Consider the following 15,781-nt stretch of genomic DNA (forward strand, 5'->3'; position numbering starts at 1 on the left):
CCCAATACTTCTGTTAGTCTTAAAGGTGCCACAGGACCCTCTGTTGCACAATACAGATAAGATTCTCACCAGTTCCAGAATGCTCCCTTTTACAGGCTAATCTCCTTTTAGCCTGGGTCCAGCAATCACTCACACCCCGTGTAGTTACTGTCCTTTGTTCCAGTTTCCTTCAAGTATCCTGGGGTGGGGTGGGGTGGGGGGGTGGAGGAGAGGCTCCTTCTTTAGCCACCTGAAGACAAAATGGAGGGGTCTCCCCCGGGTTTAAATAGACTCTCTCCTGTGGGTGGAGACCACCCTCCTCCCTCCTATGCAAAGTCCAGCTCCAAGATGGAGTTCTGGAGTCACCTGGGCAGGTCACATGTCCCTGCATGACTCAGTCTTTACAGGCCGAAGCCATTGTCCACATGGTATCTTGTATGTCTCCAGGAAGACTTCTTATGTGGATTGGAGCATTCCAAGATGCGTTGTTCCCCAAGTGCTTCCTGATCAGGTACTTAACCTGGCGAATTCCTTCCTAAAGAAGCTGACCAAATGCCTCACAAAGCTTACTTAGAAACCAAGCAAGTATACAGCCCATATTCTTAACCTCAAGTAGAAAATGATATATGTGTACAGATAGGATGAATAGATATAGCAGACCATAACCTTTACGGAGATATGTTACATGGCACAGGCAGCACAAAACATATTCCAGTTATGTCATACATACATTTATAAGCACACACACCCCCCATAAAGCCTTATGGGGTACACTGTCACAGAGCTCTTCTGAGATACACAGACACAAATGTTCACGGTGAGCCTTCTGGCCCCAGTGAGGATGTGAGTGGTGAGGAGATGCCTGATCTTCCAGTTAGTCAGAGTGCAGGTGACCTGGCAGCTACTGCAGCATCCACATCTCCATCTCAAATGGATGTACCCATGCACATTCTTGAAGAAACGTGTAGATCAGAGAAGAGTGTGGTGGAGGCGCAAGAAACAGCTGCTGCTGAGTTTAGTTCCTTAAGTCTAGATGATCCAGGACTGTGGACCCACTTGAGCAGTAGTCTGAGGGACTTCCTTGTACTGCATGGGCCACAGCAAGTGAAAAACTTCATGTTCCCCAAAGACAATGAAAATAGAAGTTTCCATCCAACACATTACTGGCATGAAATCCCCAATGGTGACAAAGTGGAGAGGCCATGGCTTATGTACTCAAAAACCCAGAATGCTGCATACTGTTTTAGTTGCAAACTCTTCCAGTCTAATGTTCCAGCCACATTGGGTTCTACAGGAACAAAGGACTGGAAAAATCTGGCTGGAACTCTGGCATGCCATGAGAAGGCAGCAAATCACCAGAGAGCATTCCATAGGTGGAAAGAGCTTGAGATGAGACTAAGGTTAAAGGCCACCATAGATGATCAGCATCAAGAGAAGATTGCCTCAGAGTCTCTTTACTGGCAAAATGTTCTGAAAAGGCTCATTGCCATTGTGAGAATGCTTGGTTGCCACCCCTTACCACCATCAAACTTCCTTAAAACTGTGGAGCTGATGGCTGAGTTTGATGCTGTACTCCAGGAGCACCTAAGAAGAGTCATCACCCAAGAAATGTACACACACCAATACCTTGGAAAAACAATTCAAAATGAGATCATACAGTTACTGACAACAAAAGTCAAACAGAAGATTGTGGCAGATCTGAAGTCAGCAAGATATTACTCTGTTATTCTGGACTGCACACCTGACATCAGCCATACGGAATAAGTTACTTTAATGGTGCATTTTGTAACAACAACAGAACCTAGTGAAAATGTCCCTGCAATGGTGACTGTCAGAGAGCACTTTCTAGAATTTATTGCCATTGATGATACTACAGGAGCTGGTATGACAAATGTGCTTCTTAAAAAGCTGGAAGATACGGGAATTGCGATAGCTGACATGAGAGGTCAGGACTATGATAATGGTGCCAACATGAGAGGAAAGAACAGAGGAGTGCAGACATGGATCCGAGAGTTAAACCCTCGAGCTTTTTGTGTCCCATGCAGTTCTCATTTATTGAACGTGGTGGTCAGTGATGCAGCATCAGCTTCTAGTGAGGCTGCTGAATTTTTTAATGTAATTCAAACCATCTATGTATTTTTCTCTGCGTCAACTCATCGATGGCAAATTTTGAAGCAACATCTGGAAACATCCTCTCTGACACTGAAATCAATGAGTGCCACACGATGGAAAAGTTGAGTGGAGGCAATAAAGCCTAACAAACACCAAATTGGGAAGATAGATGATGCCACAGTTGCCATTATGGAGGATAATGCTATGACAGGAACTGTTTGTGGGAGAACAGTGGCAGAGGGAAATGGAATCACCAGAAACATACATAACTTCAAATTTTTGTGTGGCTTAGTGTTGTGGCATGACATACTATTTGAAATAAATGTTGTAAGCAAGAGACTCCAAGGGGTTGACCTTGCTATATCTGGAGCAATGGAACAACTGGACAAAGCAAAGTCATACCTACAGTCTTACCGGTCAGATGAGGGACTTCAAAACTTTCTGAAGAATGCACAGAAGTTGGCAGAGGAACTTCACACTGAAGCTATTTTCCCACCCATTCAAGAATACAAGAGTCACTGAAGAAGATGACATTTTGATTACGAGGCACGGGATAATCCCATAAGAGACCCCAAACAACAATTCAAAGTTGAATTCTTTAATCAGGTGCTAGATTGTGCAATACAGTCAGTTGAAGAACGTTTCATGCAGCTCAAGGAACACAGCAGTATATTTGGGATGTTGTATGATATTCCAGAATACCTCACTATACCTGAAGAAGACCTAGACCAGCAATGCAGGGCACTAGAGACAGTGTTGACACCTGATGAAATGTGCGATATTGATGCGAGAGATTTAGGTGATGAACTGAAAGCCCTTTCAAGATACATTTCAGCAGGATCAACTCCAAAGGCTGTTCTGGAATATATGTGCACAAATAAGATGACTACCCTCTTTCCAAATGCTTTTGTTGCTCTGCGCATACTTCTAAAACTTCCTGTAACAGTTGCCGGTGGAGAACGCAGCTTCTCCAAGCTGAAGTTAATAAAAACACATCTATGCTCCACAATGACACAGGAGAGGCTGGTCGGCCTTGCAACCATCTCAATAGAGCATGAGCTGGCCCAGACTGTGGACCTTCAGGAAGCAGTTCAAATCTCTGCAACCAAGAAGGCATGGAAAGCACCACTTTGATTATTCAAACAGATAAAAATGCCAGTGTTTACTATGCAGACAAGAAAAGTTACATTTGCTGTTCAGGCGTTTGAAAGTTAAGTGTTACTTAAAATTTTTGAAAAAGGCATTTTAAGTGATTAGTTCTCCTTTATTGGGGTAGGTAGCAGAGCAGTACCATGAGAGGAGTAGAACAGGAAGAAGGCATAATTGAGACCTTTCAAAGTTTTGGCCCAAGCGAGGGGGCATGAGGGCGTCATTTGAGCTCCTCGCCTCAGGTGCTAAAATGTTGTGGGCTGGCCCTGGGTGGGAAGAGGCAGGGGGGGCTTTGGTGAAGGGGTGGAGTGGGGGTGGAGCCTGTGGTGGAGGGGGGGATAGTCCTGGGCCCCACACCCTTGCCAAGGATGGCCCTGCCCAAGAGTAAATTTCAGTGGCCTAAATTGGATAAAATAGTGAGCTAACAATTATTAGCTTTCGACCACAGAGTGAAAAAAAAAAAATCGTGGTGGGGTTTGAAGATCTGTTCACCTGCCTTAGTCCTTGGTGGGGCTGGGGTGATCTCTAGTAAGCTTATTAGCATGTGTATAGGTTCTACTATTCTTTTTAAAATGTTCGCTCTCTAATCTTTTACCTTGAGAATCATCGTTTGCTGGGAAAGGGCAATGTGGTAAGTTAAGCAGGGGCAGTTACACTGTTCAGAGCCTCTGAGGAAGGAGGGCAAAACAGGCCTGCTGAGGGGATCTGCCTTTCTGGGGAATTCACAGGATAGTCAGGGAGCTGGGCAGCCTGGAGATACATCTTTATCCCTCCTGACTGTTGTGGGTTTCTACCTAAAAGAGGTGACAGCTGGGCAGTGTGAGCATGGGTGCCCCAGGGCCGGCTCTAGGCACCAGCAAAACAAGCTGGTGCTTGGGGTGGCACATTTTTAGGGGCGGCATGGCCGGCGCCAGAATGCTGCCCCTAAAAATGTGCCCCGGCCGCCCTAGCTCACCTCCGCTGCTGCTGCCGCTCGCGCGCCACGGCGCGCGAAACAGCTGATTCGCGCACCGCTACTCGCCCTCCCTCCCAGTCTCTCAAACCTGGGAGGGAGGGGGAGATCCCGAGCGGCCGCGGCGCACGAAACAGCTCTTTCGTGCGCCGCTGCTCCCCCTCCCTCCCAGGCTTGAGAGCCTGGGAGGGAGGGGGAGACTCCGAGTGGCCGTGGCACGGGCGCCGCTTCTCCCCCTCCCTCCCTCCTAGGCTTGAGAGCCTGTGGGGAGGAGGCAGGGCTGGGGATTTGGGGAAGGAGCGGAGTTGAGGCGGGGCCGGGGGTGGGGTAATTAAAAAACGGGGAGGGGGGGCGGCCAAAATTGTTTTTGCTTTGGGCGGCAAAAATCCTAGAGCCGGCCCTGGGCTGCCCTTGCTGGACCACAGAGGGGGAATACAGGTACAATGGCCCTGAATAGAGACGGGGAGCACAAGGAAACAAGACAACATTTGTCAACCTGATAAACAGCAGCCTAATCATTGTCCTGTGTTTGAAAGCTTCATGGAACAAGGGAGCTGTACGGAGGGATGGGAAGGATGATAACGAGGTATGTCTGTGGATCCAAAGAGCAAGGAGCAGCATCAGAGAAAACACAGAATCATCAAAAAGTAGGGCTGTGACCCAGTAAATCTAGACCATTCCTCACAGACGTTTGTCCAATCTGTTTTTTAAAACTTCCAATGACGGGGAATTCACAAGCTCCCTTGGAAGCCTATTTCAGAGCATAAACTATCCTTATAGATAGAAACTTTTTCCTAATATCTAACATAAATCTTCCTTTCTGCAATGTAAGCTCATTAAGGACCTAATGGAAGAGACCTCTGAGCCATTAGAGATAATCTTTGAAGGTGTCTTCAAGTGAGGAAGGCCTGATGAAATACATCCAAGCATACTTAAGGAACTGGCCGAGACTCCTGAGCCATTGACTATTATCTTTGAGGATTCATGAAGGATGGGAGATGTGACGGGATCATTGGGGTGCAGCCTGGGGCCGTGGGACCACTGTGCCCCCTGAACTCTCTCCAGCCTGGGCTGTCTCTCACAATGCCCTGCTAGTGACCAGCAGCAAACCCTCCTCCAGGCGCTGTTATCACTCAGCACTACCGAATGTGGAGACCCACACCCAGCTGCTAGATTGCATGAACTCTCCCAGAGCCATTCAACAATAACACAGAGAAAGGCACCAGAGCCAAATCCCCCCAGCTTCCAGCACTTTACATCAGGAGTATATTGTCTAATTTATTAATTGGTTCACCACTTCATCAATGGAAAGTGGATATACACCAGCCTTTGATACCTGAGCAATTACCATTCACTTCAGGCAAACTCACTGGTAAAGTTAAACAGTTAAACAAGTTTATTGACTATAAAAGATAGCTTTTTAAGTGATAGGCAAAAAGGCAGAGTTGATTACCAAAAGAAAAGAAAAGAAAACCATAAACTCTCAACCCTATTAGACTGGGCAACATCTAGAGTAAGCAGTTTTTCTCACCCCACTGGATAGTGCAGTCTATAGTATACAGATTGGGTAGAGCAGTAAATATGATATATTTTGAATTTTGGTACTGTCTCACATGACCTCCTCATAAGCAAATTAGGGAAATATAGCCTAGATGAACCTACAGTAAGGTGGGTGCACAAGTGGCTGGAAAACCACTAATAGAGCGTAGGTGTGAATGGTACAGAGTCAAGGTGGAAGGACATATCGAGTGGAATTCCCCCAGGGATCTGTCCTGGGTCCAGTTCTATTCAATATGTTTATAAATGGTTTCCATAATGGCAGAGATAGTACACTTATAAAGTTTGCAGACAACACCCAGCTGGGAAGGGCTGCAAGCACTTTGGAGGACAACATTCAAGTTCAAAATGATCCTGACAAACTTGAAAAATGGCTTGAAATAAATAGCATGAAAGGCAATAAGGATATAAGGGAGGCAGAGTGAGAGGAAGAGCAAACAGGAGCGGCTAACCGGGGAGTTTAGCAAGGGAGTTCTCCAAGTGAAGGAGGAGAGATTACCCGACCCTTGGGGTAAGTTTGTTGTCTGTAGCGTGGGTATCTGTGTTTGTGGTGTGCTTGCTGCTTGACTCAAATATACCGTGTGCTCTGTTTGTTTGGGGGACCGTGTGCTGACCGTGTCTGTGCTGAGCCTAGCGGCCAGCTAGGCAAGGCTGAGAGCTTCTTAACGAGGCTGTGATTCCTAAGCCTTTTAGCACCCATCGACCCTTAACCAAGGGGCAGGGCAACTCAGGGAGACCGGGGCTTTAAAAAGCCTGCTCCTAAGCGACCAGAGGAGCTAGTGACCAGGAGCAGCTAACAGGGGAGTTTGGCAAGGGAGTTTTTAGAGGAGAAGTGCGAGCAGGGGCTAGAACTCAACATTCTTTAAACTTAAAATCCAAAAACATCCCCTTGACATAAACAAAACAACAACAAAGGACCCAGCTGCAGGAGTAAAAAGAGAATGCAGGCAGAAGTCCAGCAACAGAGTGGGGGCTATCCAGTTTATTGCACCCAATGCAGCATGTATGATTACCTGCCCTATGGGCAGGTGGCATATGTGTGCAATTGGTGCAAGGAGTTCCTGGCCCTCAGAGACCATGTACGGGCTTTGAAGACCAGGGTGGCTGAGCTGGCGGAGCTGAGGGAGACAGAGAGGTACATAGATGAGACTTTCCGGGACACAGTAGAACGGTCCCACCCCGGTCTGACAGCCTCTGTGCTGTTGCGGAGGATGAAAGTCCCAGGGAAGGAGAACATCTAACTGGAGCAGAGGGAAACAATCCCATAGTTGGGACCCTCCTTCCGGATGATGTTGTGATATCCTCTCGCACTGAGGATACCTCTCCGGGGGAGGGAACTCCAGCTATTAGGAAGAGACAGGTATTAGTAATGGGCAATTCGATCATTAGAAACATAGATAGCTGGGTTTGTGATGACCGGGAGAACCGCATGGTAACTTGCCTGCCTGGTGCAAAGGTTGCGGATCTCTCGAGACATCTAGATAGATCTATGCATAGTGCTGGGGAGGAGCTGGTGGTCATGGTACATGTAGGTATCAATGACATAGGGAAGGAGAGGGGAGAGGTCCTGGAGGCCAAATTTAGGCTGCTAGGTAAGAGATTGAAGTCCAGGACCTCTATAGTAGCATTCTCTGAAATGCTCCCAGTTCCACGCGCAGGACCAGTTAGACAGGCAGAGCTGCAGGGTCTCAATGCGTGGATGAGATAATGGTGTGGGGAGGAGGGGTTTAGAATTATTAGGAACTGGGGAAACTTTTGGGAAAGGGGGAGTCTATACAGGAAGGATGGGCTCCACCTAAACCAAAATGGAACAAGATTGCTGGCACTTAACATTAAAAAGGTTGTAGAGCAGTTTTTAAACTAAGGGCGGGGGGAAAGCCAACAGGTGCAGAGGAGCACGTGGTTCGGACATCCCTTAGGGGAGGATCTATTCATAGAGAATCTCTATGTCCTAGTGAGGACGAGAGGATGGAAAATGATAAAATACAGGCAGGGTCTGATCAGAAACAGCCCAATAAAAAAGAGTCTCATTCAATTACATGGAATTGGAATCATGGAATGGCAAACAGCTAAAAGGAGACAAGTTTTTAAAGTGCTTATATACCAATGCTAGAAGTCTAAATAATAAAATGGGTGAACTAGAGTGCCTCATATTAAATGAGGATATTGATATAATAGGCACCACAGAAACTTGGTGGAATGAGGATAATCAATGGGATACAGTAATACCAGGGTACAAAATATATCAGAAGGACAGAACAGGTTGTGCTGGTGGGGGAGTGGCATTATATGTGGAAAAAAAACATAGAATCAAATGAAGAAAAAATCATAAATTAATCGAACTGTACCATAGAATATCTATGGATAGAAATTCCATGCTCTAATAATAAGAATATAGCAGTAGGGATATATTAGCGACCCCCTGACCAGGATGGTGATAGCGACTGTGAAATGCTCAGGGAGATTAGAGAGGCTATTAAAATAAAAATCTCAATAATAATGGGGGCTTTCAATTACCCCCATATTGACTGGGTACATGTCACCTCGGGATGGGATGCAGAGATAAAGTTTCTTGACACCTTAAATGACTGCTTCTTGGAGCACCTGGTCCTGGAACCCACAAGAGGAGAGGCAATTCTTGATATAGTCCTAAGTGGAGCACAGGATCTGGTCCAAGAGGTGAATATAGCTGGACCGCTTGGTAATAGTGACCATAATATAATTAAATTTAATATTCCTGTGGCAGGAAAAACAACACAGCGGCCCAACACTGTAGCATTTCATTTCAGAAAGGAGAACTACACAAAAATGAGGAGGTTAGTTGAACAGAAATTAAAGGGTATAGTGACAAAAGTGAAATCTCTGCAAGCTGCATGGGAACTTTTTAAAGACACCATAATAGAGTCTCAACTTAAATGTGTACCCCAAATTAAAAAACATAGTAAGAGAACCAAAAAAGAGCCACGTGGCTAAACAACAAAGTAAAAGAAGCAATGAGAGGCAAAAAGGCATCCTTTAAAAAGTGGAAGTTAAATCCTACTGAGGAAAATAGAAAGGAGCATAAAAACTGGCAAATGAAGTGTAAAAATATAATTAGGAAGGCCAAAAAAGAATTTGAGGAACAGCTGGCCAAAGACTCAAAAAGTAATAGCAAATTTTTTTTTTTTAATACATCAGAAGCAGAAAGCCTGCTAAACAACCAGTGGGGCCACTGAACGATCGAGGTGCTAAAGAAGCACTCAAGGACGATAAGGCCATTGTGGAGAAACTAAATGAATTCTTTGCCTTGGTCTTCATGGCTGAGGATGTGAGGGAGATTCCCAAACCTGAGCCATTCTTTTTAGGTGATAGATCTGAGGAACTGTCCCAGATTGAGGTATCATTAGCGGAAGTTATGGAACAAATAGATAAATAAAACAGTAATAAGTCACCAGGACCAGATGGTATTCACCCAAGAGTTCTGAAGGAACTCACATGTGAAATTGCAGAACTATTAACTGTAGTCTGTAACCTATCATTTAAATCGGCTTCTGTACCAGATGACTGGAGGATAGCTAATGTGATGCCAATTTTTTAAAAGGGCTCCAGAGGTGATTTGGGCAATCACAGACCTGTAAGCCTGACTTCAGTACTGGGCAAACTGGTTGAAACTTATAATAAAGAACAATATTGTCAGACATATAGATGAACTTAATTTGTTGAGGAAGAGTCAACATGGTTTTAGTAAAGGGAAACCATGCCTCACCAATCTGCTAGAATTCTTTGAGGGGGTCAAGAAGCATGTGGACAAAGGGGATCCAGTGGATATAGTGTACTTAGATTTTCAGAAAGCCTTTGACAAGGTCCCTCACCAAAGGCTCTTAAGCAAGGTAAGCTGCCACGGGATAAGAAGGAAGTTGCTCTCATGGACTGGCAATTAGTTAAAAGATAGGAAACAAAGGCTACGTATAAATGGTCAGTTTTCAGAATGGAGAGAGTTAAATGGTGGTGTCTAATACTGTCCATAAAACACAGATGGTTGTCTACATCACCGGTGATCAAACCCTGACACTGCTTACAACGCCTCCCGTTACACCAGTGCCCCTTGTCCACATAAGACTGACACTTATCACATAAAGTTTTAGACAGGCATTCAACTTGTTTTTTCGATGCACAGTCGACCTGTCTGTCTAAACAGTCTTTGGAGCGACAATACAGTCTACAGCTAGGACACCTCAGCTGCACGCCCACACTGTCTGAGCACGTCGCACTCGAGCAGAGGCAGCAACAATATCTGCAAGAGTGGTCATGACTGTACACTGCATGGCAAAACTCTCAATAATTTTTTGCACCGAACAACTTTTTCACATCCAGCACCCTATAGAAATGCTCATCATACAACAAGATGAAAAAAGTCTTGGGGTACACTGGGCCCGCCGTTTAAAAAAAACCCACCCGCATAAAGCACCACCTGTATGTTGACTTGTAAATGCTGTTCAGACGCCGCTACATTGCTGAGCATAATCTTTTTTTGATCTGACCACCCCAGTTTCTCATGCAACTTTCCAGTCTAACAATTCTGCTGTTAGACTATAGATATTCAGGCCCACCTGTAAAGCCTATATACTTTAGGAATTTAGGTGTATTCTTATTACTTAGGGCATGTCTTCACTACCCACCGATCCGGCGGGTAGCAATCGGTCTATCGGGGATCGACTTACCGCGTCTAGTGAAGACGCGGTAAAATCGATCCCTGATCGCTCTGCCGTCGACTCCGGAAATCCACCTCGGCAAGAGGCGGCAGCGGAGTCGGCGGCAGCGGTCAACTTTCCCGCGTCCTCACCACCAGGTAAGCCGACCTAAAATACGCAACTTCAGCTACGGTATTCACGTAGCTGAAGTTGCGTATCTTAGGTCGGACCCCCGCTGTAGTGTAGACCCAGCCTTAGCTAGCTATAGAGGCATAAAACAAAGAATCAAAATCACAGTCTGCCTGTGTATGGGCACTAGGGTTAGGGTTAGGGTTAGGATAGTCACTAGGAGAGTCTGAGGCCTTGTTCTTAGGCTAAGGGCTTTGGCTAAGCAGTAGGGCCAGCCATAAGCTGGGAAGCGTACGGTCACATCCTCACATTCCAAATCATTCACATTGAAATAAGGTAGTATTGGGCTGTTAGGAAGGCAGTTCTGGCCTGATAGTGCCCATCACTGCCAGATAAAGAAACAGATCTTAAGACGGTTAAAGAAAATTTAGTCGGATATAATCTTGTCTGGCAAGAACTCACTTATCAATAGTTGTGGTTGTGAAACCCTCATTTCTGTATTGTTCTGTCTTTATGGCCCTGACTTTTCTATTGTTAATCTATCTGGTTCTCTAATTGCTTCGGTCTGCTGTATAATTAATTTTGCTAGGTGTAAGTTAATTAAGGTAGAGGGATATAATTGGTCAGAGAATTATGTTACAATATGTTAGGATTGGTTAGTTAAATTTCAGTAAAATGATTGGTTAAGGTATAGCTAAGCAAAACTCAAGTTTTACTATATAAACTGAGGTCAAATAGGAAGTGGGGGAGGGAATTGGAATCATGTTTGCTAAGGGGGGGAGGGGAACAGGAACACAGGCAAGGCTCTGTGGTGTCAGAGTTGGGAAGAGGGACATGGGGTAAACACTCTGCGGCATCAGAGCTAGGAATGGAACACTGAGGAAGGAAACTGGAATAATGCTTGCTGGAAATTAACCCCAATAAACATCAAATTGTCTTCACTTTGGATTTCTGGTCTTTTTTGCTCTCTGTCTGCATGAGAAGAACCAGTGAAGTGGGAGGATGAAGGGGAAAGCTCTCTAACATCTGCGCCTGTAGGTTTACAGTCAGACATGACGGTCAAAAGCCCGCCCACAAAACACAGATTGGTAATAGTGTAAGTCAGGGCTACTAAACACTGTTTCTTTTTATGGACGATTTGACTACTGAGGATGAATTTAAAACTCCAGGGCCACCCCTGCTGATATTTTTTACAGTCGTCACGAGGCGCAACATCCCATCGACATGCATCTCTCCATTACTCTGTAACAGCTTTGTGGTCTGATTTAAGAAATCTTCAGGAGACAGCTCATCCCTAGTTCTTCTTATGGAAAACAAAGGGTTGGTTAAATTACGACTCTCTAAACGTAACTGAACGTAATCAGCAGGAGCTACTCTACTGCTTACATCATCGAGAACTAACTGTATCCCCCTGTGTACGGCTTCAACGACCTGCTGAGCTGAATTTATTCTCTCAACATTGACAAAACGAAATTCTTCACAATACACTGAACCCCCAAATCTAGGTAATTCCCGTTGCCAACTTCTCACTCATTCCATATACACATCTATTTGGGAGTCTGCGTCTGCCTTTTCAGGGTTACTTTGGGGTTCCTTTACGGGGCCATCAACTGCGTAGTCTACATCAGATGCTATTTGAGAGTCAGACTCCAAGGGTCATCAGGAGTAGATGGGGATCTGTCTAGAGCAGGGGCGAGCAAATTTTTTGGCCTGAGGGCCACATCGGGTTTCAGAAATTATATGGAGGGCCGGTTAGGGGAGGGGGCCCCATCCAACCCACCCTGTCCCCTGACTGCCCCCAGAACCCCCGCCCCTGACTGCCCCCTGCCGTCCCATCCAACCCCTCCTCTCATTCCTGACTGCCCCCCCAGGACCCCTGCCCCCATTCAACCCTCCTGTTCCCCACCCTCTGACCGCCCCAACCCCTATCCACACCTCCACCCCCTGACCACCACCCCCGAACTCCCCTGCCCTCTATCCAACCCCCCCGCTCCCTGCCCCCTTACTGCACTGCCTGGAGCATCGGTGGCTGGCGGCGCTACAACCGTGCCGCCCGGCTGGAGCCAGCCACGTCATCGCCACCGCACAGCACAGAGCACCGGGTCAAGCCGGGATCTGCAGCTGAGCTGCCCCAGGAGCTCGCAACCCCACCCCCCAGAGCATTGTGGCAGCAGCGGAGTGCGCTGAAGCTGCAGGGGAGGGTGAACAGCAGGGGAGGGGCAGGGAGCTAGCCTCCTGGGGCAGGAGCTCAGGGGCTGGGCAGGAGGGTCCCACGAGCCAGATGTGACCTGCAGGCCATAGTTTGCCCACCTCTGGTCTAGAGAGCCTTCTGGGGAATTTTCTAAATCAGACTCTGTGTGAAAGTCACCACTGTCCTGCAGGTTGGATTCCGCCTCACCATTCTCAGACACACCAGTTTGAGAGCCTCCAATAAGGGGCATCTCTTTTTGTTTTTTTTCTCCTCATCACCTCTTTAGCCTTTTAAAAAAGTCTAGTGACCCTGGCTTGTAACTTTTGGGTCCATTTATCTCCCAAATGCTGTCCCCCCTTTTGTTTACGCCTTAGCTGATGTGTATCCTTGAGGGTGCCCCTTTTACCCAAGCCCCTTTCCATGACTAGTCATGCCTCCTCAGAGCCACCCTCTGGAAAAGTTAACATATATTTCAAAAATTCATCCGCAAGATCTTTTGCATTTTGGATGTAGTTTCCAATCCTCCTTTCTTTTAGAACCCCTGAGGATACAGAGCCCATCAGCTTTCTAAACAAAGCATCATATTTTTCCCAAATCTTTTTAGAATACTGAAGAGCTGTGCCGAGCTTATTGTGTAGGGAGAATGGTTCGTAATAATTTTCAGATACTTCATAAGGAGCTACCCCCACATTACAGGAGCTTTCAGTCCTTGGTTTTTTATTCACAACCCCTAAAGAGTGTGCTCCGGGTTTGTGAATGTGTGCATTTTCGCTCACAGTTTTCTCAGGGCTTGGTGTGGTGCTGAGCACTGAAAAACTGGAGTAGTGTTTGTGTGGTTGCTTTTTACCAGGATCTTTTGTTTTGTCCTTTGGCTTGACGTATACGAGCTTTGGACTCATCTGCGCTCTTGTGCTGTTTTGCGTTGGCATTGTTGTTAAAGGTCTTAGAGAAGATTCCTGGTTCTTTGGCAGTTCTTGCGGAGGTGTCCCTGTAGCTCCGTCTATGGCATCATCAGGCGAGCTGGCCATGCCTGATTAGGAAAAACAGATGTTGCAAATTAGCCTCAAATAAACATTTTACAAAATTCACCAAAACCACAAAACTTTACTTTACTATCTTTCTCACCCACACCTATGTATTTACTTAAAATGCAAAACCTCATAAAATAACCTAACCAATAAGCAAAATATATTTACTGGGCTTCACCCGTCCATCAGCCATTGATGCTGGTGAATTTTTCTTTTCAGCTGTCTCTTTCCTTTTCCTTTTGAGCTTGTTTACCCCCTGGTCTAAGGGTCTCTCATGTTTTGACTGTACTGTGGAGCAGACAACATTATTATAAAACGCATGAAACTATCTTAAGTATTGGAGCATAAGCTTTCGTGGGTGAATGCCCACTTCATCAGACGCAAGTGGGCATTCACCCACTTGCGTCTGATGAAGTGGGCATTCACCCACGAAAGCTTATGCTCCAATACTTCTGTTAGTCTTAAAGGTGCCACAGGACCCTCTGTTGCTTTTTACAGATTCAGACTAACACAGCTACCCCTCCGATACATGAAACTATCTTGTAAACTTAAAAATAAATTACTCATTAGGGTTTTTTTCTATTTAAAAAGTCATCGTTTTAAACAAAATAATCCATTTCAGGCTATACAACACACACAGCTTTTGGTTTATTTCTACCACTAGAGTTTCTCCAAAACCAAGACATTTTTAATACAAGCACATGTTTCCACCATGCACCCAAAACATAGTGTGCAGTAGAATATGTTTTAAATTCCCCACCATAACTATGTCTGGCACAGGACCCCTGAATCACCAACAACAATTTAAACATTTAAATTAATTTTTAAACAGCCCAGTTTAAAATCACATCACATTTTGCAGAGTAAAAACCAAACTGTTTAAAAACAAAATATTGTAAAACCCCACACTTATCTCTAGCATAGCCCCTAAGTCACAATTTAAACATTAAAACCAACTCTTAAAAAAAAAAACATTTTAAAACAAACACACACGCACAAGTCAATTACATTAATTTACCATCCACCCCAGGGTAAAGGGGTGCTGGCACATGACTGTTCTGTATTCCCCCATGTGTATTTGGGCTTTGGATTAAAGAAGAAGCAAAAAGTTTAGTTAGTATTATTCCTCAAATGCATCAAATCCCTATGCAACCTGTGTAATATTTGATGTTTTTTAATTTAACAGTATTAAGCATAACTATAGCTAAATTTTTTTTAAAGTTTTACCTGGCCCTGGTGAAATGCAGCTTGAAGTTGTTGTTTTCATACTAAACAGTTCATACTGCAATAAAGATAGCTACCATTAATTAGTAAGGATAGCATGGACAAAGATTGACATTATATAACAGGGGTCGGCAACCTGCGGCACACGAGCCGATTTTTACTGGCATGCTGCTGCCAGCCGGGGTCCCGGCCACCGCCCCCGCTCAGCTCGCTGCCAGCCTGGGCGAATGGAACCCCAGGCCGGCAACAAGCTGAGTGGGGCAGGCGGCCGGGACCCCAGACCGGCGGCGGGCTGAGCGGCTCAGCCCGCCGCCAGTCTGGGGTTCAGTCCGCCGGTGTAGTGCATTAAATTTCTCCCCGTGGGAATGTGCTACTTGCAGAGCACCACGACTGGAGGCCGTAAGTAGTACACCGTAAGTAGCACATTCCTACGGGGAGAAATTTAATACACTACACCCGGGTAGGGAAGGCTGTGCCTTCCCAAACAGCCCGCTCCCATCCACCTCCTCCCACTTCCCACCCCCTGACTGCGCCCCTCAGAACTCCTGACCCATCCAACCCACCCCGCTCCTTGTCCCCTGACCGCCCCTCCTGGGAAACCCCTGCCCCCTGACTGCCCCCCTCAGAAACCCCCACCCACCCAAGCCCCACTGCTCCCTGTCTCCTGACTGCCCCGACACTTATCCACACCCCGGATCCCTGACAGGGCCCCCGGGACTCCCACACCTATCCAACCACCCCTGTTCCCCGTCCCCTTACCATGCCGCTCAGAGCACCAGGACTGGCAGCC

At 46.1% G+C, this 15,781-nt stretch overlaps 1 protein-coding gene across 1 annotated transcript in view; it reads right to left on the reverse strand.

Moving 5' to 3' along the window:
- The window catches only part of LOC112119891 (zinc finger protein 883-like), a 27,298-nt gene extending 12,219 nt beyond the window's left edge, over nt 1–15,079 (reverse strand). Inside the window, exons 1-2 of the mRNA XM_029912861.1 lie at nt 14,995–15,079; nt 13,587–13,769 (exon numbers count right to left, since the gene is read on the reverse strand). Of these exons, the coding sequence (XP_029768721.1) occupies nt 13,587–13,769; nt 14,995–15,034 (223 nt within the window). The 5' untranslated portion in view covers nt 15,035–15,079. The remainder of the gene's footprint in view (nt 1–13,586; nt 13,770–14,994) is intronic.
- Between the last annotated feature and the right edge of the window lie 702 nt (nt 15,080–15,781).

Source organism: Terrapene carolina, unplaced genomic scaffold (genome assembly GCF_002925995.2).
Source record: "Terrapene carolina triunguis isolate 2854851 unplaced genomic scaffold, T_m_triunguis-2.0 Scaffold292, whole genome shotgun sequence".
Taxonomy (NCBI): domain Eukaryota; kingdom Metazoa; phylum Chordata; order Testudines; family Emydidae; genus Terrapene; species Terrapene triunguis.